General features: G+C 58.4%; 10 protein-coding genes across 10 annotated transcripts; 3 read left to right on the top strand and 7 right to left on the bottom strand.

The window, feature by feature from the left end:
* Nucleotides 1-640: 640 nt before the first annotated feature.
* On the top strand, nucleotides 641-3,453 carry C7974DRAFT_358837 (glycoside hydrolase family 95 protein-like protein; the record flags this gene model as incomplete). The annotated part of the gene is made up of 1 exon (XM_046139650.1): nucleotides 641-3,453. The coding sequence occupies one exon, from the start codon at nucleotides 641-643 to the stop codon at nucleotides 3,044-3,046; it is 2,406 nt and encodes an 801-aa protein (XP_045996950.1). The 3' UTR covers nucleotides 3,047-3,453.
* On the bottom strand, nucleotides 3,125-6,255 carry C7974DRAFT_453768 (uncharacterized protein). The gene is made up of 3 exons (XM_046145880.1): nucleotides 5,205-6,255; nucleotides 4,076-5,156; nucleotides 3,125-4,021 (listed from the first exon to the last, which is right to left on the bottom strand). Exons 1-3 carry the CDS (start codon nucleotides 5,830-5,832, stop codon nucleotides 3,202-3,204), a joined length of 2,529 nt encoding a protein of 842 aa, XP_045996949.1. The 5' UTR covers nucleotides 5,833-6,255; the 3' UTR covers nucleotides 3,125-3,201.
* C7974DRAFT_182547 (uncharacterized protein) lies at nucleotides 6,154-7,408 on the bottom strand. The gene is made up of 2 exons (XM_046136386.1): nucleotides 7,106-7,408; nucleotides 6,154-7,056 (listed from the first exon to the last, which is right to left on the bottom strand). The coding sequence occupies exons 1-2, from the start codon at nucleotides 7,254-7,256 to the stop codon at nucleotides 6,476-6,478; spliced, it is 732 nt and encodes a 243-aa protein (XP_045996948.1). The 5' UTR covers nucleotides 7,257-7,408; the 3' UTR covers nucleotides 6,154-6,475.
* An 841-nt stretch (nucleotides 7,409-8,249) lies between these two features.
* C7974DRAFT_453760 (carbamoyl-phosphate synthase L chain, ATP binding domain-containing protein) lies at nucleotides 8,250-10,771 on the bottom strand (the record flags this gene model as incomplete). The annotated part of the gene is made up of 4 exons (XM_046145879.1): nucleotides 10,286-10,771; nucleotides 9,901-10,235; nucleotides 9,450-9,856; nucleotides 8,250-9,401 (listed from the first exon to the last, which is right to left on the bottom strand). Exons 1-4 carry the CDS (start codon nucleotides 10,333-10,335, stop codon nucleotides 8,250-8,252), a joined length of 1,944 nt encoding a protein of 647 aa, XP_045996947.1. The 5' UTR covers nucleotides 10,336-10,771.
* On the top strand, nucleotides 10,500-12,514 carry C7974DRAFT_182536 (propionyl-CoA carboxylase beta chain mitochondrial precursor). Its single transcript, XM_046136385.1, has 2 exons — nucleotides 10,500-11,149; nucleotides 11,203-12,514. Exons 1-2 carry the CDS (start codon nucleotides 10,664-10,666, stop codon nucleotides 12,466-12,468), a joined length of 1,752 nt encoding a protein of 583 aa, XP_045996946.1. The 5' UTR covers nucleotides 10,500-10,663; the 3' UTR covers nucleotides 12,469-12,514.
* On the bottom strand, nucleotides 12,489-13,955 carry C7974DRAFT_182530 (Bud-site selection protein). The gene has a single exon (XM_046136384.1). The coding sequence runs from the start codon at nucleotides 13,893-13,895 to the stop codon at nucleotides 12,510-12,512; it is 1,386 nt and encodes a 461-aa protein (XP_045996945.1). The 5' UTR covers nucleotides 13,896-13,955; the 3' UTR covers nucleotides 12,489-12,509.
* Nucleotides 13,956-15,297: 1,342 nt separating this feature from the next.
* On the bottom strand, nucleotides 15,298-16,576 carry C7974DRAFT_182481 (ketose-bisphosphate aldolase). Its single transcript, XM_046136382.1, has 2 exons — nucleotides 15,850-16,576; nucleotides 15,298-15,791 (listed from the first exon to the last, which is right to left on the bottom strand). The coding sequence occupies exons 1-2, from the start codon at nucleotides 16,319-16,321 to the stop codon at nucleotides 15,388-15,390; spliced, it is 876 nt and encodes a 291-aa protein (XP_045996944.1). The 5' UTR covers nucleotides 16,322-16,576; the 3' UTR covers nucleotides 15,298-15,387.
* A 255-nt stretch (nucleotides 16,577-16,831) lies between these two features.
* C7974DRAFT_311179 (uncharacterized protein) lies at nucleotides 16,832-18,874 on the bottom strand (the record flags this gene model as incomplete). Its single annotated transcript, XM_046138299.1, has 4 exons — nucleotides 16,832-16,965; nucleotides 17,018-17,580; nucleotides 17,684-18,664; nucleotides 18,792-18,874. 4 exons carry the CDS (start codon nucleotides 18,872-18,874, stop codon nucleotides 16,832-16,834), a joined length of 1,761 nt encoding a protein of 586 aa, XP_045996943.1.
* Nucleotides 18,875-19,446: 572 nt separating this feature from the next.
* On the bottom strand, nucleotides 19,447-20,568 carry C7974DRAFT_393980 (uncharacterized protein). Its single transcript, XM_046141837.1, has one exon. The coding sequence runs from the start codon at nucleotides 20,463-20,465 to the stop codon at nucleotides 19,569-19,571; it is 897 nt and encodes a 298-aa protein (XP_045996942.1). The 5' UTR covers nucleotides 20,466-20,568; the 3' UTR covers nucleotides 19,447-19,568.
* A 439-nt stretch (nucleotides 20,569-21,007) lies between these two features.
* C7974DRAFT_182525 (major facilitator superfamily domain-containing protein) lies at nucleotides 21,008-22,887 on the top strand. The gene is made up of 5 exons (XM_046136383.1): nucleotides 21,008-21,358; nucleotides 21,418-21,683; nucleotides 21,735-21,903; nucleotides 21,955-22,195; nucleotides 22,244-22,887. Exons 1-5 carry the CDS (start codon nucleotides 21,171-21,173, stop codon nucleotides 22,787-22,789), a joined length of 1,410 nt encoding a protein of 469 aa, XP_045996941.1. The 5' UTR covers nucleotides 21,008-21,170; the 3' UTR covers nucleotides 22,790-22,887.
* The last annotated feature ends 441 nt before the right edge of the window (nucleotides 22,888-23,328 follow it).

Genomic DNA, 23,328 nt, shown 5'->3' with positions numbered 1-23,328 from the left:
ATTGGTACTGCACAAGCGGATACCTAGCCTAAGCAGATGCGAACACGACCACGCGTGTCCACCACCGAACACCCAATACACCAATAGAGTCCCTCAGATGTAGCCACCGGCCACTCAGAACCCCCCCCCCCCAGATCCTTCCGCGGGACCCCTAGATTCTAATCCCAACCCACTCCGCACAGACTACCCCCTTGTACAGCGAACCCCCCTGTACCGATGCCATGTATACCTTCGCCATGCCGTGCCGTGCCGTGCCCCGCCATGCCATACCATGGTCTGTGGAGTGTGGGAAATGACCCGGAGGAGCCGGAGCGGCTACAATACGGCGAAGCGGGTGTGCGTTTGCGGGGGACGTTGGGCTTGGGGGGTGGCGGCGGGAGATTGAAGGCAGGGGGTTGATGGGGAAATTGATCCGGAGGTGCCGGAGTAAATACACGTTTGCGTTTTCGGGGGAGGGGGAGTGCAGTTAGGAACTGATTAAAAGGCCGTGGGGTCCCGCTTGAAACAAGAGACGTGTATCGAATCAGTCTGTACGCTCTTCTGAGCTTGGCTGGAGTGTTTGCGAAGGCTTTGTTTATCTGTGTGGTTGCACTGCACTGCGCTGGATTGATCGACGGCGTACAACATGGCGCCGCACACTATGCTGTCCCTCGCCCTCACCACCCTCCTCGCCCTCCCCTCCCCCCTCCACGCGAAATCCCTCTGGTCCCCCTCCCCCGCCCCCAGCAGCGATGTCATCCGCACCGCCTACCCCCTCGGCAACGCCCGCCTCGCCGCCCTCATCCACGGCCGCCCCGGCGCCGAGGTGCTGACGCTGAACCTCGACACGCTGTGGTCAGGCGGGCCGTTCGAGTCCGCGACCTACAGCGGGGGGAACCCGAATTCCTCTGTCGCGGACGTGTTGCCGGGGATCCGGGACTGGATTTTCCAGAACGCGACGGGGAATGTGACGGGCTTGTTGGGCGGGGATGGGGAGTTTGGGAGTTACCGGGTGCTGGGAAATTTGAGTGTTGCGGTGCCGGAGGTGGCGGGGAATGCGTCGGTCGAGGGGTATAAGAGAGCGCTGGACCTGGCGACGGGGGTCCACAGCACCGCTTTCTCCACCCAGGCCCACGACATCCAGACGCGCGCGTTCTGCTCGCACCCAGACCAGGTGTGCGTGTACACCCTCTCCTCGCCCCGCGGCGTGCCGCCGCTGGAGATACGGCTCGACAACACGCTCGCGGGCCCGGAGCTGCAGAGCGCGACGTGCGTCGACGGCAGCAGCGGGAACGGCACCGCGCACGTCCGTCTGCGCGGCGTGACGCAGCTCGGCCCGCCGACAGGCATGCGGTACGATGCGATCGCGCGGGTCGCGGCGGGCGGGCGCGTCACGGCGTCGTGCGAGGCGGGCGCGCTGCGGGTGGTGCCTGCGAACGGGACGACGAGCGTGACGGTGGTGGTGGGCGCGGGGAGCGACTACGACGCCAAGAAGGGGACGGCGGAGTACGAGTTCTCGTACCGCGGGGCGGATCCGGGGCCGGGGGTTGAGGCGGGGACGCGGGCGGCGGCTGCGAAGACGGGGGAGCAGCTGGAGGACGCGCATGTGGCGGACTTTGCGGCGCTGACGGGGCGGTTCGCACTCTCGCTCCCGGATCCGCTGGGCTCTGCGGACACGCCGACGGAGGAGGTGATTGCGCGGTACAGCGAGGACGACGCCGCGGGCGACCCGTGGCTCGAGGGCCTGTTGTTCGACTACGCGACGTACCTCTTCGTCTCGTCGTCGCGGCCGGGCAGCCTGCCGCCCAACCTACAGGGCCGGTGGAGCGAGGGCCTCTGGGCGGCGTGGTCGGGCGACTACCACGCGAACATCAACTTGCAGATGAACCACTGGACGCCGGACCAGACGGGGCTGACGGACCTGCAGACGCCGCTGTGGGACTACATGGCGGACAACTGGGTACCGCGGGGGCGCGAGACGGCGAGACTGCTGTACGGCGCGCCCGGGTGGGTGGTCCACAACGAGATGAACATCTTCGGGCACACGGGCATGAAGAGCGGGGCCTCGTGGGCGAACTACGCGGCCGCGGCGGCGTGGATGATGCAGCACGTGTTCGACCACTGGGAGTACTCGCAGGACGCCGCGTGGCTGCGGGACCAGGGCTACCCGCTGCTCAAGGGGGTCGCCGAGTTCTGGCTGCACCAGCTGCAGGTGGATGATTACACCAACGACGGCAGTCTGGTCGTCAACCCGTGTAACAGCCCTGAGCACGGGCCGACCAGCTTCGGGTGTGCGCACTTCCAGCAGCTGATCCACCAGGTCTTCGACAACACGCTGGCGCTCGCATCGCCCGCCGCGGAAGCCGACGACGCGTTTACGGCGAACGTCACAGCCGCGCTGGCGCGCCTCGACAAGGGCGTGCACATCGGCGCCTGGGGCCAGCTCAAGGAGTGGAAGATGCCCGACACGCTCGGCTACGAGCCCATGAACGACACGCACCGCCACCTGTCGGAGCTAGTGGGCTGGCACCCGGGTTACAGCGTGTCGGGGCTCGCGGGCGGATACAGCAACGCCACGATCCAAGACGCCGTGGCCCAGAAGCTCTACAGCCGCGGCGAAGGGAACGCGCCCGACGCGAATGCCGGCTGGGCCAAAGTGTGGCGGTCCGCGTGCTGGGCGCGCCTGAACAACACGGAGCGCGCGCACTTCGAGCTGCGGTACGCGATTGCGGAGAACTTTGTCGGTAATGGCTTTAGTATGTACTCCGGGCTCAACACGCCGTTCCAGATCGACGCCAACTACGGCTTCGGAGGCGTGGTGCTGAGCATGCTGGTTGTGGATCTGCCGAATGCATTTGGGGATACCGGGACACGGACGGTGGTCCTCGGGCCTGCGATCCCAGCGGCCTGGGCGGGGGGGAGTGTGCGCGGGCTGGTGCTGAGAGGGGGTGGAACAGTCAATTTCGGATGGGATGACGCGGGACTGGTGACGGAGGCGACGGTGGAGGGGCGCAGTGCTCCAGTACGTATTGTGAACAAGGCGGGGCGCGTGCTGGCGGAGGTGTGATGAAAGTACGTAGTCTTCTCGGATGAATCAGAACCGGTCTCTTCAATTCCAAGGTCGTGTCGTGCGAATCGTCCATGATGTTCTCAAGCAAAGGGTCGACACCACGACCCCCGGTGTTCAAACCGTCCAAAGTCTCCCCGCGTGAATGCTCGACATCACACCCCCCGCTCCAGATCCACATCCACCAACCCCAACGCACCCCCCACATACGGCGGCGGATCCGACCCGGCGCGCCGATACGCATGCCTCGGCTGCAGCGACGGATTGAGCCCCAGCCAGCCACCAAACGTCTCGTCGCCGGCCGGCACAGACCTCATTTCGAGCTCGCGACTGTGGCGCTCGTGGCTGGGGCGCTCATCGCTGGACACAGACACTGAGCGCGCGCGATGCGCCTCCGCAGGCGCCATGAGCGGCACGCCCGCATCGTCGCTGCCGCGGGCATACGCGTCTTGCGTGTGGCGCTCGCGGGCCGGGGCGCTGACGGAGATGGTGGGCGGGAAGGGCGAGTGCGCGAGCGCGGGCGTGTCGTGCGGCGGGGGACTGTACGGCGGGTCTGCTGCTTCGCCTGCTGGGCCGCGCGGCACGGGGTCCCACGTGTGTTTGTGTGTCCACACAATCGTGTGCTGCTTGGCCTTGATCAGCCCTACCTTTAACGCCACGCCCTCGAGCGGCGTGAGCGTGTACCGCGCGACACCGCGTGCGAGCACGCGCGCGGCGAACGTGAACTTGCGGTACGCCCGCGTACGCCGTAGCCCGCGCATCGCGGCGTCGTAGTCTTCCGTCGACAGGAAGGACTGCTGGCACCACTCGACGGAGATGTAGAACATGCTGAGGAACATGACGGTCGCGGTGAGGGTGGTTCCGGCGCTCCAGTAGTACAGCACCCAGATGCTGTTCGATGTGTCTTGCACGCTGAAGTCGAGGTAGCCGCCGGCGCCGCCCCAGGTGCTGGTTACGCAGGCGCAGGTTTTGTACCTGGGGGGTTAGAAGGGGGGGTGTGGTAGTGGACGGGGGATCTGTTGTACATACCAGCCAAAGGTCTGCGCGAACACAATGTACACCAGCCACACCGTATTCCCGATCTCAACAGGACGGAAGAAAAACACCTCCCACCGCCGCTGAGACCCCATATTGCGGCGGCGCCGCGCGAGCGCCTCGAGCCACTCCTCCACGTCGGCCTTGACGCGCTGCCGCTCTGTCCACCTCACCAGCATCACGGCGCGCACCAGCGTCTTGATCGCCCAGTCCTCGGCGCCCAACACCATGCTAGACGCGCGCCGTCTGACCCTCGTCCAGCGCGCCTGCGCCCCGGTCCCCCAATCGCTAATCGTTGCGCTGCTGTTCAACCGCCCCTCGGCGCGCGCCAGCCACACCCACTTATCGATCTTGTAGGGCGACAGGACCAGCCACACGACCATCTCCATGATCAGCAGCCCCAGCGCGATGCTGAAGAAGATCGTGTACCCGCCGGACCGGCACCCGAGCCCGACGGTCGGCGTGAAGTAGCTGAGCACAAACGCGCCGCCGCAGCTGCCCCCCACAATCACCACGGCGCTCGCAATCTGCCAGAACTCGCGCACGTCGAACCACACCAGGCCTTCGTCGTTGCTGCGGCCCGTGACGAGGCTGGCGCGCGCCTCGGCCTCGTCGGCGAGCCAGTTGCGGCCCTTGGCGGCGATGTAGCAGGTCTCGATGTCGGAGAGGATGGGGTGCGCGGCGCCGTAGTGCCAGCGGACGCGCGCCTGGCCCGCGAACTCCTGGAAGAAATCCTTCATGTCTTCGCCGACGGACAGGCTGGCGAGGCGCTCGACTTCTTTGCTCAGCTCGGCGAAGTTGGGGGCGTCTTCAAAGGAGGCGAGGAAGGCGGCGCGGTGGGCGCGGTCGCGCAGGGCGTGGCGCACGTGGTCGACGAGGGTGTTGAGTTTCTTGCGGATCGCGTCGGCGGCGATGGGGTTGCGGTCGACGATGGAGCCCATGATGAGGACGGGGAACCAGGCGAGCAGACAGCCGAGCGCGAGGTCGTGGGCGGTGGTGTTTTGGCCCAGGTCGCCGAACGCGGCTTGGATGGAGAGCGCGAAGGCGAACAGGAACCACATGGTCGACACAAATACTGTTTACTCAGCTGCTGAGCTTCCCCGTGGAAATGGAGTCGACGTACCAGGAACCGCGCCGCGGCGCCGCATCTCTCTCAGCTCCCGCGCCAGAATGCGGCGCATCTGCCGCAGCGTCTTCTTCGTATCCGTCAACCTGAGGTCCTTGCTGAACAGCACAATTCTGAGCAGCCCCTCGGCCTCCTTCGAGCTCGACACCACCTCATCCTTCAGCGTATACTGGTTCATCGCGAGCAGCAGATACATGGAATCCCTCATACTCCCAAAATCCGACTCCAGCCCGGGCGCCTCGTCGTACCTCACCGCCATATCGACCATCAGCGCCGCCTTTGCGCTCACTTTGATATTCCACAGCACATAGCTCAGCGACGCGATCGGCGACCCGACCCACCGCGAGATAGCCAAGGCGGTGCGCGCGGCGCTGTTGCTCTCAAACGGCGCCTGCAGCAGCGTGCCGACGACGGGCAGAATCCAGGTGGTGATGGTGCCGGAGACTTCGGCCCAGGGGTAGTAGTCGGTGCCGGGCCCGCAGACGGCAATGCAGCCCGCGCGCGAGATCTGGGTCGTGGGGTTGCGGTCCAGGCCGACGAGCGGCTTGTCCCAGCCCCAGGTCGCCTGCAGCGTGGCGTTGTCTCTGTACTTCTGCGCGCATGCGGCGAAACTGATCTTGCCCATGGCCACTGCAGATAACCATACAAGTCGCGGCGGGGAGTATTCCAGAGTAGAGCATTGCGCGGGCACGCCTCGGCTTTAGATGCAGCGGCCGCCTGCAGGGGTGCGACTACACAGCGGCAGCCTGCGCGAGTAGGCGGCCAATAGGCCGGCGGCCACGAAGTTGAGGCTGCGCGGGCGTGTCTGGAAGCGGGAGCGTGGTGCATTGGTGGCGGCTGTCAGCATCCCGTGCGACATCATTGCCCGTTGTGGACACCGGAAGAGCGCGCGAAGTACAACGGCGCGCGTGAGCAGCGAGATTCCTGTAGCATTTGCCTTTTGGATCGCATTCTTGTAGTGGCCGGTGGCACCGACTTCTGGTCGCCCCGTCGGAGCCTGCGCTTATCGTGGCCGGTGGTGGAGATACAGGGTGCAAGGCCGTAGCTTTCGTGGTTGCAGGCGAGGCGAGGCGGTGAAATGCCAACGGACCGACAGCCTCACCAGTTCCCGCCCCCACACGGGACGCAGCGCTTCCGCATACCGGGGCGGGGGATCGATGGTCGTCAGGAGGGGCGCGTGCACGCACCAACCCGGACCCTGTGAAGCTCAAGGCTGCGAGGCTGCAAGCAGGGACCGAAACAACAAGATCCGGGACCAAGGACAGTAACTACGGAAATTCGAGAAGTTTGTCGTGGCCGCGGAAATGCACCTCGATGTCGCCCGAGAGCGTCTCATCAAAGACGTCCATAAGCACCACGGGTGAACACTTCAGCCAGCCCGTCCACGCATTGCTCCAACGCGGATTACAACCCTTTGCTGCAAGAACCAACGGTTTTTCCATAGTGACGTAGGATGCGCTTAGCAACTTCACGAACGCGTCTTCGGCTTGGAGCGCTAGGTGAGAGGCGTGCACTCCAGCTTGTGGTGAGCGACCGATTGGGCGCGGCGCGGCTTCGATGCTCTGCAGCGCCTCGTCGTCGATGACAAGGCACCAGCTGTACTTTGGACTGGACATTTCAGCATCAAGGAGGGCACCGTTCTGTTGTTGTTCGAAGTCGACCATCACAGCGTGGTGTTGGCGGAAATGCGTGCAGACTTCGGCAAGCGATGCACCGGGAAGGTAAGCAGCAGGCTGGAGGCGTAGTGTGTCGATGAGTTGCTGGTTGTACGGCGCTGGATGGCGGTAGCGCAGGGTGTCTTCAGCGTGAGCGCGCAGTCTTGCTAGGACTTCTTGGAAGCGGGCAGTGTCTGTTGCTGTGTAAGCAATACTTTCCTAGACTTGAGTTCGACTACTCACCTGCTGCGTCCTGTGTGTTTTGACTGTCTGCTCGTGCCTGCACGTGTGAGTAGGTGCCATAAACGCGGAAACCCCAGGTTGAGTCGGTCCAGTCTTTGAGCTTGTTGAGGAATTGCACACACACGCGCTCGTCGTAGCTTAGTCGTCCCATGTCGAACCGTTTGTCTTGCGTTGGAGGAGGATGGTTGTCAAATGACTTGTTTAGTTGTGACAGCAGAGAAGCAGCTGCGCCCGACTAGTCCTGATACCTCTCGCCCCATGAACAGTGCGTCTCTAGGGAAGATATCTCGATAGTCTGGGGGCGACAGGCCTCGCCTCGTGCTGTCGGTATGTGCTGGGCGGTAGTACTGCCTTGATTCCTTGTTTGGAATTGCAAGACATCTTTTCGTGACAGCGGTGTTGGACTTGGAAGAATGAATAGACTATTGGATGCAATGTGATCCAAGCCCAATTAATTACCTACGATGATGGACCTGAAGCGACGTCACGCAAACATCGTGGGTGCGAAGATTCGACGTGGAAAAGTTCGCCGGTTCCGTCCTGCGGCGTGCCACACCCACTTACCCCACCAGGCGCAAGATTTTTCCAGCGAACGCGAGATTAGCGTGACGCCATCAAATTGTCAATGAACGTACCAAATGGAGAAAATCGGTGAGCCCCGGATTGACTCTGATTATTTTTATTATTATTTGCAAAATCTCCATCAGCACATCAGTTGCGCAACGAACAAAACACGGTTTTGTAGTGTACGTCTCACCCGATCAACTTTACTCCGAAGCAATCGCTAATTCCCTCTCAGGTAGCGGTTATCACTCCGGATTCTGATCACCTCAGTATCTTCCGGCAACCCCGGTTCGATTCCGGGCAAGACCTTCTTTTTGCGCTTTTGGGGTGCTTGTTCACTCACTCGTCTTTGAAGCAGATGGTGTGGGGTGGGTGCATGAGCTGTTTCTTTTTGACTACCTAACACAGTGAGAAGGAATGGAGACAGCAGAGATGTATGTAGATGACACGGACGATAATGCAGTAGTGCGGACAGGCTCGTAGGATGTAGGATATGTATATACCTCATCACAAACGCACCCCAACTCCGCACCTCCGCCAACGCCCCCCCCCCCCCCCCCCCCCACCCCAGCGGCCCCTTTCACAGCCTCGCCCCCCCCTCGGCCTCCACCACCGCCGCAAGCCACCCAACATCCACCTCCGCCCCCTCCTCCACCCCAAACACCCACCCCACCCTCCCGCCCCTCCCCGCCCGCACCTCAAGCTCCATCTTCATCTGCTGCACCACACACACCACATCGCCCTCCCTGACCAAATCCCCCTCGTCAACACACACCTCCACCAGCCGGCCTGGGAACGGAATCGCCACGTGGCCCGCGTTGCCCGGGTCGGCGCGGCGCTGGGCGCTGGTTGCGGCGGAGGCAGAGGCGGATGTGGAGGTTAGGCTGAGCGTGTAGGGGGTTGTGGCGGTGGGGGTTGTGTATGCGATGCGGGCGCGTAGGGCGGCGGGGAAGTTGTTTTGGAGGAGGGTGGTGAGGGTGAGGTGGTGGGTTTGCGGGGCGGCGTTGGGGGTGGTCGGGGTGAGGGTCAGGGTCCAGGAGTCGCCGGGGCGGAAGGGGGGGATCGTAGTTGCGGCTGCGGCCAGGGACGGGAGTGCGGTTGGGGGTTCTGGGAAGTGGGATATCGGGGCTGCGAGGCGGTGCGAGGTGTGCAGCAGGGCCGCGTGGTTGCGCTCCAGCCATTGCGTGTCGCACTCGCCGGCGAGGAAGGCGGGGTGCGATACGATGGCACGCAGCACCGAGATATTAGTTTTTACGCCGCGGATGTCGGTGTCCTGCAGCGCGCGCTGGGCTTTCCGGACCGCGGCGGGCCAGGACGATGCAGTGACGATTACCTTGGCGATGAGGCTGTCGTAGTCGGCGGACACGACGGCGGGGCGGCCGCCGGTGAGGTGCGTGTCGATGCGTATCCCGTTGCCGGTGGGGAAGCGGAAGCTGGTGATTTTGCCGATGGAGAGAGTCCAGTTGTTTTCGACGTCTTCGGCGGTGATGCGCAGCTGGATCGAGTGTGCCAGGGGAGGGGTTTCGGGGGGGCGAGGGGTGGTGGGCAGGCCGCAGGTCTCCAACGATGCTCCTTGTGCGAGGAGGAGTTGGGCTGTGACGATGTCGGTCATGGAGATGGACTCGGTGATTGTGTGCTCGACCTGGAGACGGGGGTTGACCTCCAGGAAGTAGTACTCTTTCGTCCTCGGGTTGACCAGGAACTCGAAGGTGCCCAGGGAGAAGTAGTGAATCTGCAGATCGTCAGCATATGCATCTCCTCTTCCCATCTTGACGCCTACATGACGAGCCATCTTCAGCGCATCCCCAATCACCCGCGCAACCAACGCCCGGTCCTCAATCACACTCGGCGCAAACTCCACCACCTTCTGGTACCTGCGCTGGATACTGCACTCCCTCTCCCACAGATGCGTTACGTTGGTCCCATCACCGATAATCTGCACCTCGACATGCCGAAAGCCATCAACCGCCGCTTTCTCCGCAAACACCTGCTTCGACGGACTCTCCTCGACCGCGCGCCTGAAGTTCGCCGCAAGCAGCCCCTCGCTCTGAACCAGCCTGATACCGCGCCCACCGCCGCCATCCACGGCTTTAATCATAACCGGGTACCCGATCTCCGCCGCGAACCGGCGCACGTCGTCCACATTACTAGTCGGCGTTTGCAGCGCCGGCGACACGGGGACGTGGCCTGCGCATGTCAGCAGGCGGACTCGAGAGAACAGACGCGCCTACATTGCTCGGCCAGCTGTCTCGCCTTGAGCTTGTCGCCGGTGCTGGCCAGCACGGCCCACCCGGGCCCGACGACGGCGACGCCGGCTTCCTCCCACATGCGCTGCGCGAACACATCGGACTCGGAGAGGAAGCCGTAGCCGGGGTGGACGGCGTCGATGTTGTGCTTTTGGGCGATTGCTATCAGTTCGTCGATGTTCATGAATGCTGCTGGTGAGGATAGCTCAATGGCGTGGGTGGCTGTGGCGGCGTGGGAATGGTCGTTTGAGTTGTATACACTGAAGGTCTCGATGTTGAGTTCCCGGGCTGAGGATATGATTCTGGTTGCAATTTCGCCTCTGTACATGTTACATTAGAATTGAGCTGTGAGTGGACGTGGTGGTCAAACCTGTTTGCGACGAGCAGACGCTTGATAGGCCGTTGTGGTGGTCTCGACATGGCGAAGTATGTACAGGTCGTCAATTGTAGGCGCGTATCAGTTAAGACTCAAGTTTGCCTGTCGTCGAGTTGATAATCGGTTCACTTTAAACGACTGTCTCGAGACCGCAGAGCGTTACATCTAGAAAGCATCTTGAAAGCCGTGACTTACTCGCGAAGTAGTGGTGTCGATAAATCCGGCTAGCCGCGCGGGGAGCACCACTGAGCCTCGGTACCCCAGCCGTACCCCAGACTCCACCATCTCGGCATCGCAACTGACCTTCAACCATGCGCTGCCTACCAGCTGCACGACAAGAGCCCACCCATCCACGCCTCCATCGCCGCGACAATGGCGGCTGACAAACCCCCTCCCCCCTCCGCCTCCACCACAGCGACCACAGCAACCTCCCGCCTCAGCCAACTCTCCGCGCACCTCCCCCCCGGCGCGCCCACCCGCCGCCGACGCAAACCACCAGCCTCCGACCTCCCCGCCGACTACTCCGACATCCTGGGCCACATCAGCACCCTGCGCACGCTCGCGGCCACGCCGGACCCGCACAACCGGGGGTACGCGCGGCAGAAGCAAGCGGGCAAGCTGTGGGTGCGCGAGCGCGTGCAGCAACTGCTCGACGCCGGCAGTTTCCAGGAAGTCGGGAGCGTGAGCGGGACCGTGGCGTGGAAGACGACGGGGCCGCGCAGTGAGGCGCCCGAGGCGTATGTGCCGTCGAATAACGTGCAGGGCTTTGGGCGGCTGCGGGGCAGGAAGATAGTGTTCACTGCGGATGACTTTTCGATTCGCGCGGGGCATGCGGATGGGGCGCTTATGGAGAAGACAGTAAGTCTAAGTTAGTGGACAGGGGGGAGGGGAGGCAGGGCTGACGGAGCTAGATTTATATGGAGAAACTGGCGATTGCGCTCAAGCTGCCGATTGTCAAGCTCGTTGATGGGTCGAGCGGCGGCGGCAGCGTGACCACGATCCGCACCACGGGCTTCTCGTACGTGCCGCCGCTGCCGTCGTTTGCGCAGGTCGTGCAGCAGCTCAACCTGGGGATTCCGAATCTGGGCGCCGTCGTGGGGCCGGCGATTGGGCTCGGCGCTGCGCGGGTGGTGGCGTGCCACTTCTCTGTCATGGCGGCGGACATTGGGTCGTTGTTCAACGCGGGGCCGAGCGTGGTTGCGAACGCGACGTTCGAGGAAGGGCTGTCGTTCACGGAGCTCGGCGGGCCCGCGGTCCACTGCACGAATGGCACGATCGACAACCTGGCGCCCGACGAGGCGGGCTGTTTCGAGCAGCTGCGCACTGTGCTCAGCTACCTGCCCGACTGCGGCACGAAACTGCCGCCCGTCATCGACGCCGACGACCCCATAGACCGCGTCTCAGAAGCCCTCCGCTCCGTCATCCCGCGCGCGAAGAACAGAATGTACAACCCCCGCACCATCATCACCTCCGTCGTCGACCACTCCTCCTTCTTCGAAATCGGCGCGCTGTGGGGCACCACCGCGATCGTCGGGCTCGCGCGCCTGGGCGGCAAACCCGTGGGCATCGTGTCGCTGAACTGCGAAGTCAACGCGGGCGCGCTCGACGCGCTGGGCTCGCAGAAGATAACGCGCATGCTGAAGTTCCTGGACGTCTTCAACCTCCCGCTCGTGCAGTTCGTCGACATCCCGGGCTACGCGATCGGCACCGTGGCGGAGCGCACGGCGACGATGCGGCACGGGATCGCGCTCGCGACCGCGTACTACGCGACGTCGATGCCCATCTTCAGCGTGGTGGTGCGGCGCGTGTACGGGGTTGCGGGCGGGGTGATGCTGGACTGCCGCGAGCCGCGGATGCGCGTGGCGTGGCCGTCGGGCGAGTGGGGGTCGCTGCCGCTGGAGGGCGGGATCGAGGTCGGGCATTCGTTTGAGCTGAAGGAGATTGAGCGCAAGGAGGGGCGGGAGAAGCGCGAGGCGCGGTACAAGGAGCTCGAGGACGAGTATAAGCGGCTGATGAATCCGGTGCGGACGGCGAATGCGTTTGGCATTGAGGAGATTATCGATCCGGCGGTTACGCGGAGGGTGTGCTGTGAGTGGGTGGCGCATGTGTATGAGAGTCTGCTGCCGCAGCGGGTGATGGAAAGGGTTGCTGGGAAGCTGAATCCGGTGTTCACGTAGATACAGGTATATTAACTTTGTTGCGTGACTGGGTATCGTGTCTAGTCGAAGGTGATCTTCTTCGCGCTCTTTGCGCCGCCCAGATCGATCTTCAGCTTCTTGCTCTCCTTTGCTGCCTTTGCCGCCGCCCACGAGGGATGCAAAGGCCCTGTATCGTCTTTCTTAGGCTTGGGCGCTGGCTTGGGCGCCGGCTTCGCTGCAGCACCTTCAATCCTTTTATTGCCCAGCGGCGCGGCGTTCTCTCCGCTGATCACTGGTCCTCGTCCCCCTGACGCCTTCATCGCAGCCCTGCGGTCCTTCCTGTTCCCTGGCTTTGCGTCACTGCCGACAGCACCCCGCTTAGCGTCCCACCCGTTCTTCTGCTCGTTCTTTTCAATGTGCTTTGCCTTTGCGCCGAACTTCAACTCGGCAAGCTTCTGGCGCGCGCGCTGGCCGCGGCGGTTCTTGCGCGGTTTCTCGTCGAGATCGGAAGCAGATTCGTCGCCGGAAACGTAGTTTGCATGACTGAGGCCGGGGAGGAAGGTCGACGTGGTGGGCTTGGCTGCTTCCTTGGTAGGTCTGGATTTCGCTGACGCGAGAGCTGGCGACGAGCTGGAGTCCGAGTCATCCGAGTCGGAGGGCGGTGCTACAGAGCGGCTGATTGCCGCGTCTGAATCCGAATCGGCGTCGCTGAAACCACCGAATGACCCGCTATCGCTCTCACTGTCCTCGACACTCGGCGGCCGCTCTTGGTCGGACAATTCGCCGCTGCTTTCCTCACCCGACGACGGCGCTGCTATCCGCGCATTGAACAGCCGCGCCGCAACGCCGTCTTCGTCGCTGACATCCATCATATCCACGTCCACCACCTCATCCACATCCGCCACCTCCACCGCACGTCTCTTCTTCTCCCCCTGCCGCACGTCCGGCACCACCACCTCTGCCTTCCCCGCCCCAACAATCTCCTTCAAATCCTCAATCAGCGCATCCATCTCCTTCTTCACAGCCTGCACCTTATACAACCGCGCCAGCACATTCAACCGCGCCGCATCCACCCCGCCCTTCTCCTTCTCCTTCTCCTTCTCCCCCCCAATCCCCTCCACAACCCCCGCCAGCGCCGCACACTCCCTCAAACACCGCACCCGCCCCACCGTCCGCCCCACATACTCCTTCGCAACAGCCTCGAAATCCAGCCCCTTGAGCACGCGGTACTCGTCGTCGAGCCGCGTCAGCGCCGCGTTGTCGCGCTTCTGCACCGCCGTCTTCTTGCGGCGGCTGTGCTTCTGGCGCTCGAAGGTGGCGGCGAGGCGGAGGGCGGCGACGAGCGGTTTCTGCGCAGCGGCGAGGCGCGCAGTCAGGGCGCGGGTTTGGTGCTTGAGCAGTTTCTGCGCGGCGGGGGTGGTGGTGGAGAGCTCTGGGGAGGTGGAGGTGCGTTTTCGTTTTGCCATTTTGGGGGTCTGGTGGTGGTTGTGGGGACTTGGTGGGTTTGCTTTACGTTGGAGTGTTTGGGGTGGACTTGGAGGAAAGTTTTTGGAGGTGTTATCGATAAGCTTTTGCTCTGGGTAGTCGACATGGGTACCTTGCTTTGGTAAGGCTCGGTCGCTGAGTAGTCCCTGTTCTCCTATTGGCTGGTTTTTGTCACCTTTTCTACACATCGATCAGCAGCGGCATGCACCAGACGTACTCTGTTCTGTATGTGCTTCTCCAACTCCGGACATGTACGACCAGCCTGCAGCACTTCCGTAGCATTAAACTCATTCTCCTCACAGCTAATAGCCCCTAACCCCAGGTCTGCAAGTCCAAGTAGCTGCTCAGTTCGTCTTGCGACCTAAAGCACTGCATACACATTTCCCATCCTGCTTGGAATTGCTTTATGTCAAGCACCGTTTTCACTGGGTCAAATATGTGGCTAGCTAGTTGGGATGAGATCTTGCTACTAACGGGCATTCTCTGACTCTGTTTAGAACTGTATGACCAACGCTAAACATCATTGCAGCCGTCTTTGAAAATGCTGATTGGACTCTTGTATTGGTAGATGAGCACCTATTTTACTGTAGTAGCGTGAGTGTTGTACGGAAAGGGCACTTATCTTTCACATCGGCTTGTCGACTAGTTAGGTTGCCTACATGTTGTTAAACAATAGAAAGCGAATTCAAAGAAAAAGACCAACACGACAAACGCTTCCGACGTTTATAGAATGGCGTTACTGCGAGCCAGTAGTATGCGGAATAATCGCCCTTCCCCACACTTTCCCGCCACTATGTGAATCCAGATCTTGGAATCAGGTCATCATTAGCGACATGTATATGTCATCAGCAACAAGCATGCTTGTGCATCAAGTCTTTGGAAGCCGTAGTCTGGGCAGGGAAGAGCCCAATGAGGCGGTACTGAAGAAACGAGATCTACGTATGGCCTCTGTTTGAGTCTCTGAGTATAGCACGGAGCACGTCGAGCATGAAGATGTTGGGTTGGAGGAGTGGCACTGATTGGACCCGTGAGAGCAGATCAACTTGAGGAGAGACTAGCACGCGGACATTTGATAGTATAAGTAGTAGATTAAGGAGCAGGATGCTCCGACAGGTGAATTTGATCTCTGGTTCTCACGATTTGTACAATCATTCAAACCTCCTGGCTTCCCACAGGTGCGTTACCGCCTTTCTTTTCGCATCCGAAGACTGCGTATTGCTCACCAAGCTTTTTCGTGTTTGGTTGAGGCTAAAATACGCATATCCTAACGAGCACTCACTCCCTCCCGTGTAGTGTCAGCTTTGGAAGACAGGAAAATTCAGGGGACGTCGCTAATCTCGTCTGTGGGCATCATCCATTCGAGTACAAATGAAGTACCATCGAGTATCTAGGCATTAGATATCTCGAGCTCCACTGCCGCAGTAAACGAATCTGCAGGCCCACTGATGATCTTCTTGTCCGAAACATGTCATCTCATGCTTTCCCGCTACTCCCACAGATATCCATCCACCGCTCGGTCTCCGCCTGTATGGCATCCATCTGCTGATCAATCAACTTCACCAGCGGCGTGCTTGCCGCGTTCTGTCTAAGCACCTCATTGCCAACTTCCAACAACAATTTGTTGACGTTCAGCTTGATTGCACCAGCGCGTATACATCTCTGCATGACCTCTGCCGGGAAATCGTTGGTGCCGTGCAGCGCTACTAGCACTCGCTGGTTGATCTGTCTGTCAATGGCCTCGAGACGGTCGAAGTGAATTTGTCCCTCTGCGGGGCCAGAGGGCCCGTAGTCGCCATGCACATTGCCGATGGAGGGCGCGAGGATGTCGACGCCCGCGGCGATGAAATTGTCGACGTCTTCGGGAGATGTGAATAGTGCTAATTAACGATGTCAGTGCTGTGTATGATATCTCGGGCTGAAGAGCTGCCTTCTCACCTTCCAAATCTCCGGTGTCTGCGATACCGTCTTCACCCCCGTTGATTCTCCCACTCTCAGCCTCCACAGCAATTCCCTTTGCATGGCATTCTATTGTTAGACGCTGCGTCTTCTCAAGATTCTCGGCCTCGTCGTAATGTGACATATCGACCATGACTGAATCCACCGGTAAAGTTGCAATGATTTCGCGGATATGCGCTTCGTTCTGTGCATGATCGATATGCAGCGACAGCGGGACAGTAGCAGTTTTGACTGCATGTGCAGCGGCGTGCGCTAGCAGCGGAAGCTGTATAAGTGTTGATGGGAAAAGTTGAATAATGAGGGGCGACCGCTTTGCCTCAGCAGCGCGAACAAGAGCCGTGAGTTGCTCGACATTGTAACTGGAACAGGTGAGTACTCTTGCCGGGCAATTGGTACATGGAACCCTACGCAATGGCTGACAGAATACCATATTTGCCTGTAGCTGCAGCATTGAGGATGCGCAAAGTACGGTTATCTTTAAGATCCATCATGTTGCACGAGTAATTTTTGAGATAGATTGTGTGTACAGAAGCTGTTGAAGTTTGAGCATGGTCCTGCGCTCACTCGTTCATAGCTTCAGATTGTCGAAACCGAAGCCAACCGCCCAGATACAGGCTGCGGAGGTCCTGCGGAATTGATGCAGTACTATTGGTGCTCGAGTCGAGCATCAGAAGCAGGGAGCGTGACAGAAGCGGCCTAGTTAGCTCCAGCTCCACGGCTGCACCCGAAGACGCTGTTGGGCCGGGTGCCCCGTCTCGAGGCACGAACTGCTCGAAGTGTGGAGGCTGATCATCGCCTTGCAGCTGGTCGCTTACCCCGCGCTGTCACCCCACATGTGGAGCTGTGCAACGAGTGCGCTCGTATCATGTGTGCCTCGCATCGCGGTAAAGCGCCGACAAAGGGAGGGGTCGGATCGCAGAATGTCGGAGATAGCAAGCTCATAATACAGAGCCTACTGTTATCATTGCTCTGCTTGCCAATGGGTTGTGAGATCTTGCAAAAGGCTCTTCGGAGGAAATCTGGTGACCTCGAGTGTTTTCTCCAGCAGGTGAAGAACACCAGCCTGCTTGACAGGATCCCGTACAGCAAGACCGGCTGCGTCAAAATCAGTCAAGTGAGAATAATCGATGAGTTTCTGAACACTTACCGGCATACAGAGCTCTCACGTTGATCATGGCACTGGGTATTTCCCTGCCTTGATGTGTACTCGCAATGCCACAGATAGTCTCAACGCAATCGTCGAGGACTCGTCGCCGGTTGCGCATGTCTTCCATGCCGCCCATCGAAGGTTCGTTGATAGCAACAATAATACGAGAGAATTGGTATGTCTGTATTGCAGCCGCGTGTGACGGAGGGTGAATCCATATTGGCGAGAAGAAAGTGTCTTGCGTCGGCAGTGCAGGTTTGTAGATCGGCTGGAACGAAGACCCCAATATGTTGTACCAATCCGTGAGAGCTTGAGTAAGCTTCTTACCCTGGTCTATACGAGTATCCACATCGTATTTCTTAAGGGACTCGCCGGACGCAAAGTCTACGCATCGCCCGCAGATGTAGATGATCCTGAGGCACAGCTCATCGGGTGTTAGATCGTCGAGCCGTCGCAGCGGTCTCCAGATCGTCAACACCCTACGGCCCTCTCGAAAAGCGACCCAGGTATCTTGACGTATCCAAGCCCACCATGCCGCTCTTCTGAGCGGATCCTTGCATTCACTGCAGGTTGTCAGCTGTTGTCGCAGTTCTGTTTGCTGCATGATCAAGACGCATCATTGGTGACATTCAGTACTTGTATCGCGGCTCTGTAACAAACACTTACCCGTTGTTGTTCTGTGACCGCTGGATCCAGAAAATACCACGCAAATGGCGTTCCCACGCACCGTTGTTGTACTGGCCCTCGGCATCGAACATCTCATAAGTGCTGATCAGAAGTGACGTTGAGATTATCTCCCTGGACTTCGAGTAACTGCCTTGGTTTAGGTTCTGGGATAGGTATGATAACGTCTCGTAGTAGTATTGCGTAGCAACATTGATAAGCGGGTTTACTATGTTGGAGTCGTTGGTAGGTTGCGGGAGTGGTGGCTGGTTGAGCGCCGCGAGATGACGCGCTGCTACTGCCAGTAGTGACTTCAGCAAACCCAGATTATGTACAGCAAGACGGGGCACGGCTGTTGAGAATTGTTGGGTGGGGTCACAGAGATCCAGGATAGGGCCGACCACGGCGACATAGTGTTGAAATAGTACCAACTCGTCTTGCGTTAAAGGTATGTTCTCGACAGAGTTCCACTGATCTTCCATGATGGATGGTAGCCTGTGAACTTGGTCTGGCGATGACATCTGGTCGAGTGGTGACCCCAGCTGGTGATCATGATCTTGATCTGGTGATCGTAGCTGGGGGTCAAGCGAGGGCGATTCCTCTTCGGGGCTCTCTCTTCGTGGCTTCTCAACATCCAAGTTGAGATTGTATTTTGCAACATTTTGGATCGCATCTTCAGCAAGCAAGTCGTACCACTCATAGGGGGCTGAGTTTGGTGAAGGCATTGACGCTATACTTCCAGTAGTCAACGGCGAGTCAAAATGTAGCTCCGGCGAGTTATTGAATGGAGATTCGCTGGTGATCGACCTCCTGGCCAGTGCCGGCGATGCAATTGCATGAGCCGGTGGCGTCGATCCATTTGTTGCCGTGCTCGTAGGAACGTCGTTGAGCGATGCATATCGACATTCTCTGTCTGATTTGATGCAGGTCGCGCAGCGTGGTCTCTGCTCATCACATTTGATGCGGCGCCCTCTGCAGGTCAAACTGAAGTTCTGATCAGTACAGAACGAGAAGACTAAGGCAAATCCAGCTATATTGTGTCACAAGGAACTTCTGGACTGAATGGGAGATATGCAGCGGTCCAGCCAAGGTTCGTGCAAGGTTTACTCACCAACCTGTTGTTGTCCTTAAGCCCCTTGCTCTGGAAGGACGCGGCTTTCGCGATTTCGGAGCGCCTGATGATGTAATCGGCATCTCAAATAAGTTTGCGCATGCTGAGGTGACTTCGCTTCGAGGTCGAGATCGAGCTCTCAGTTCACTGGATTGGACTGACAAGCGGGTTTCCGTGTTCTGTGGGGACGCAGGAACGATTTTGATCCCGGCAGTTCAGCTCTGCGGAAGCAGGCAGTCGGCGGACACGTGATGCGCTCAAACTTAATACGTAAGGCCTGGAGCCGCAGCTTTGGGAATGAGTCTGCCAACTTTGTCTTAAACTCGCATTTGGTACAAACCAGGTCTCTAAGGGGACGGCTTGGCTGGAATCAATACCTACCGGTAAGCGCACCCGGTATCTTACGAGCGGCTCTTGGCCAGCCAGTCTTGAAACTCTTGACCTTTCCGCCGCGGAGATTTTACTGCTGACATATACTTCTTGCACTACTCGTACGCGCTTAGAACATGCCCTCACCTGCTTTGTATATGCATTTTGCGATGCTATGTCACTAGGCCTGCATGATGTTCGATGAACTACCTGCCTAGGTAGGTTCGATTCACAACGCACATTCCTGTAAGCCGAGTGTCACATCACGACGATCAGTATCCATATGTTTTCAGATCATTCGTAACATTCATTATAGACGTTTATAATATGGGAATCGAAAAGTCGAGACCGCCAGCCTTTTACCCAAACTCCTCCCAATGCAGCAGCAACTTGGAACAGCTGTCGGCCCTACCAAGCGCCAACGATACCCGCAATAGGAATGTCGATTCCGGTTGTGTATGACGCAGAGTCGCTCAGCAGATAAACATAACCCCCACCGAGCTCCCTGGGGTCAGCCAACCTGGGCATGCCGCCATAGTAGTGCATTTTCTCTGCGAAATCCGGTGCGCGCTCGATCTTGTAAGTCATCTGTGTCCTGACAAATCCTGGAGAGATGCTGTTCACACGGATGCCGTGCTTTGACCATTCCATCGAGAGGGTGTGTGCCATGTTGCGAACGGCCGCCTTGGTACCGCCGTAGGGTGCCGAAGGTCCAGCTCGGTTGGGGCGATAGGAGGTCATTGAGGCAGTGAACACAACGCTGCCTTTGATGCCCAACTCAATGAATTTCTTCGCGGCAGCAGTGGCACAATAGTACGCGCCAAAGACATTGAGGTTGAACATTTGTTCAAGCTGGGCTTGGTCGAAGTCCAAGGCTGGCTGGTGCTTCGTCATACCGGCGTTCGCAACCATGCCGTGAATGGCGCCAGACTGTGCTACAATTTGATCAACAGCCTTGGTGACACTCTCTTCCGAGGTGACATCGCAGCTCAAGTAATGAACGCGCTTCGGATGGGCTTTCTGAAGCGCTTCAAACTCCTCGCCAGGTTCGAACAGATCCAGAGAGTAAATGTGGGCGGCATCATTCGCCAGGAATACGGTGGCAAGACCAAGACCAATACCGCGATTGGCTCCAGTGATGGCTATGACTTTGTTTTTCAGCGAAACTTTCCAATCGAAATCCTCTCCGGGCATCGTCGATAAGTACGGCGGGATGCCTGTCTGCTCGATAACTTCGGGCTTCCCAGCCGTCGAACCATTGGCGAGCACGGACGCGGCCTCGGAAACAATAGCTGAAGGAGACATATTGTGGGTGTGAAGTCAAGGAACTCTGACGAGAGAGTGGAAGGTCAAGCGAAAAGAGGGGAAAGCTGGAACTATTTTATGGACGGAGACGGCACCCTTCAGGCAGTGCAACGTTTTAAGTACAATCGCTCGACTCCCAAATCCATCTGCAGTGTGGCGATCAAGACCGGTCGGATATTACCGCCTTTCCAACGAAAAGATAATCCAGCCCACGCTTCAAGGCCCCCGCCGCACAGTGCCGATTTGCGCGTCGAAGTAGCTCGCAACGAGCTCGTTGACTAGGCCCTGGCCTAGCGCATCTTCTCCAGTGCCTTCTCCGCATCTTGGCGCCACACTTCCGACTAGTCCCCGTCTCGAGACAAACAAGTGGCTCAGACATGCTGGTTTCGACATCATTTTGTTACGATCGTCTCAGGAACCAATGAATGGGTGTCGCTAACCCGCAGTCCTGGTCTCCTCACAGCAACTCCCCTGACATCTGTCCGCGTCTGGGGTACAGCGTCACCGTGAATCTGGGGTTGAACTAAGCTCGTTCAGAACACTGTTAAGAAGTTGGAATTGCAGTTGCTTCTCTATAAAGCTCAGGCAGGACTTCGCCATCGGAAGGGCCACTCCCGGCCATCTTCATCTGTCGATAAGACATCACATACAGAGACTTCTCATACATTATTACGCCTTCTTCCTCTGCATATTGCACAGGCCATTATGGAGACGCCGCGCTCCTACGAAGCTGCTGATCTGAAAGTGATGGCTTCCTCTAAGGATCATGTCGAGGTATCCGAAGAGCTGACCTGGACGCCCGAGGAAGAGAGGAAGCTGGTCCGGAAAATTGACCTGTATCTCTTGCCAACGATCTGGCTCATGTACCTTCTCAGCTACATGGATCGTACGAAGTAAGTGTTGCATACTCTAGAGGCAGTCGTTGACATGCGCTGATCACATGCACCACCAGCATCGGAAACGCTAGGATTGCCGGCATGGCAGACGATCTTAAGCTCACTTCGAATCAATACTCGATTGCCCTGGTGGTGTTCTTCGTTACATATGTGGCCTTCGAACCCCCGTCCAATATGATTCTTGTGAGGTGGAAGCCCTCCAAGTATCTCCCAACCATCATGGTTATTTGGGGCGGACTCACATGCATCATGGCCGCAATCAACCACTTCCACCACCTTGTCATTCTCCGCATCTTCGTTGGTGTGTTTGAAGCCGGCTTTGGTATGATTCTTCCAACTACCACTGGGATATCACAGGCTGACTAGTCCGTAGCTCCAGGTGTCTTGCTCATCATCTCGTCCTGGTACAAGCGCGACGAGCAGTCTAAGCGCTTTGGTGTCTACATGTCCGCTGCCATCTTATCAGGGTGCTTCGGCGGTCTTCTGGCTGGCGCTATTACCGGCGGCATGGAAGGTACAGGAGGACTACGCGGCTGGCGATGGTACGTCTTATTAACATTGAAGGATCAACGACCACAGCTGACAAATATCAGGCTGTTCATCATCGAAGGAATCGCAACAATCGTTTGGGCCGTCATTGCATCCTTCATCTTGCTTGACTTCCCAGCTACCAGCTCGCGGCTCACTGAACGCGAGCGTGCGATTGCCGTTGCTCGTCTCCGCGAAGGCGGAGTCAAGTCTTACAACGCTGGTGATGAGCGCATGGGCAAGGCTAAGTCCTTCAAGCTCGCCGTTCTTGACTGGCGCACCATTGGCTTTGTCTTGGGCTATATGGTGAGTTTCCTAGCTTCTCAACTGAATCATCACTGATCATTCAAACAGGTCATCGTCGGCTCCAGCACCCTCAGCTACTTCTACCCCACCCTGGTTACCGGCTTAGGCTACACCGACCGCGTCCAGGCGCAATACATGACCGCACCGATCTACGCTGTTGCATTCTTCTGCACGGCCGTCACAACCTACTTCGCGGATCGCGTACCCAACCACCGCGGCGTACTAATCGCCTCCTGGCTTGCTTTCGCGCTCATAACCGCGATTTGCGTCTGCACTATCTACGACTTTACTGCACGCTATGCGCTGCTAGTACTCATGGCTGCTGGCCTGTGGTCCGGAAACGCGCTCGCCTTGAGTTTCGCCAGTTCCACGTTCGGAGACATGGAGCCGGAAGTTCGGGCAATCGCTCTCGCCCTCGTCAATGCCATGGGAAATCTTGCTCAGATTTACGGAGCTTATCTGTTCCCTGCGGCTGATAAACCCAAGTATCTTATGGGTTTTGGTGTTATATCGGGTATGCTTGGGTTTGGTATGTGTGTGTACATCTTTATGCATGTTGCGGTACGCAGGAAGGAGGGCATGGGCTGGTTCTAGTAATCTCCTCACAAACTCCCAGTGTGAGTAGTGGAAGGAGTGTTTATAAATATTCGCAGACCGTTGAGCTATGTATTAAAGAGTTCTGGCAAACATTATCCACTGGCCTTCAATGAGTGATCTATGACTAAGTCGGGAAACTGAGGATATCCATCCAACGCGACAATGCAGAAGGCGTGATTGACGACTCAGGAAATCTCGATATTACAAATCGGTATCATGATATAATGTTAAGTTAACAGACTGATGCATGAAGCCCCTTCAAATCAATTGGTCGAACGTCTTCAGACTTACAGAAGGGCAGATGGACCAAGTAATAGCTCACGGGTATTTAGGTAATGAGAGTTTGGTAATCCAAAACAGCTAAAATGCTCTCCTGGAATCTCTGACTTGCTGAATATATGCCGCGCCGGTGGCATTCATTAGCCCGATGTCGACCCCTGTAAATCGAGCCAGGCCCGAATGAGAAGAGTCCTGCTTTTCGATTGGGCAACGTACGTTCTCTATGCTGTCTTTATATCAATCACTTCATGCGAGAT

Source organism: Boeremia exigua (genome assembly GCF_020726555.1).
Source record: "Boeremia exigua strain MPI-SDFR-AT-0100 chromosome Unknown C7974scaffold_6, whole genome shotgun sequence".
Lineage (NCBI taxonomy): Eukaryota > Fungi > Ascomycota > Dothideomycetes > Pleosporales > Didymellaceae > Boeremia > Boeremia exigua.
The sequence above is the reverse complement of the archived record's forward strand: the minus strand, read 5'-3'. Positions and strand labels throughout refer to the sequence as shown.

Coding starts and splice junctions, on each gene's coding strand:
- C7974DRAFT_453768 (XM_046145880.1), bottom strand. CDS start 5,832: ATGGGCAAGATCAGTTTCGCCGCATGCGCGCAGAAGTACAGAGACAAC. Junction 5,157..5,204: donor GCGCCGCGGCGCGGTTCCTG/GTACGTCGACTC, acceptor CTGAGTAAACAG/TATTTGTGTCGACCATGTGG. Junction 4,022..4,075: donor TTCGCGCAGACCTTTGGCTG/GTATGTACAACA, acceptor CTAACCCCCCAG/GTACAAAACCTGCGCCTGCG.
- C7974DRAFT_182547 (XM_046136386.1), bottom strand. CDS start 7,256: ATGGGACGACTAAGCTACGACGAGCGCGTGTGTGTGCAATTCCTCAAC. Junction 7,057..7,105: donor AAACACACAGGACGCAGCAG/GTGAGTAGTCGA, acceptor ACACAGCAACAG/ACACTGCCCGCTTCCAAGAA.
- C7974DRAFT_182536 (XM_046136385.1), top strand. CDS start 10,664: ATGGCGGCTGACAAACCCCCTCCCCCCTCCGCCTCCACCACAGCGACC. Junction 11,150..11,202: donor GGGCGCTTATGGAGAAGACA/GTAAGTCTAAGT, acceptor TGACGGAGCTAG/ATTTATATGGAGAAACTGGC.
- C7974DRAFT_182530 (XM_046136384.1), bottom strand. CDS start 13,895: ATGGCAAAACGAAAACGCACCTCCACCTCCCCAGAGCTCTCCACCACC.
- C7974DRAFT_182481 (XM_046136382.1), bottom strand. CDS start 16,321: ATGCTGCAGCTACAGGCAAATATGGTATTCTGTCAGCCATTGCGTAGG. Junction 15,792..15,849: donor AGACACCGGAGATTTGGAAG/GTGAGAAGGCAG, acceptor ATCGTTAATTAG/CACTATTCACATCTCCCGAA.
- C7974DRAFT_393980 (XM_046141837.1), bottom strand. CDS start 20,465: ATGTCTCCTTCAGCTATTGTTTCCGAGGCCGCGTCCGTGCTCGCCAAT.
- C7974DRAFT_182525 (XM_046136383.1), top strand. CDS start 21,171: ATGGAGACGCCGCGCTCCTACGAAGCTGCTGATCTGAAAGTGATGGCT. Junction 21,684..21,734: donor TGTGTTTGAAGCCGGCTTTG/GTATGATTCTTC, acceptor ACTAGTCCGTAG/CTCCAGGTGTCTTGCTCATC. Junction 22,196..22,243: donor GCTTTGTCTTGGGCTATATG/GTGAGTTTCCTA, acceptor TCATTCAAACAG/GTCATCGTCGGCTCCAGCAC.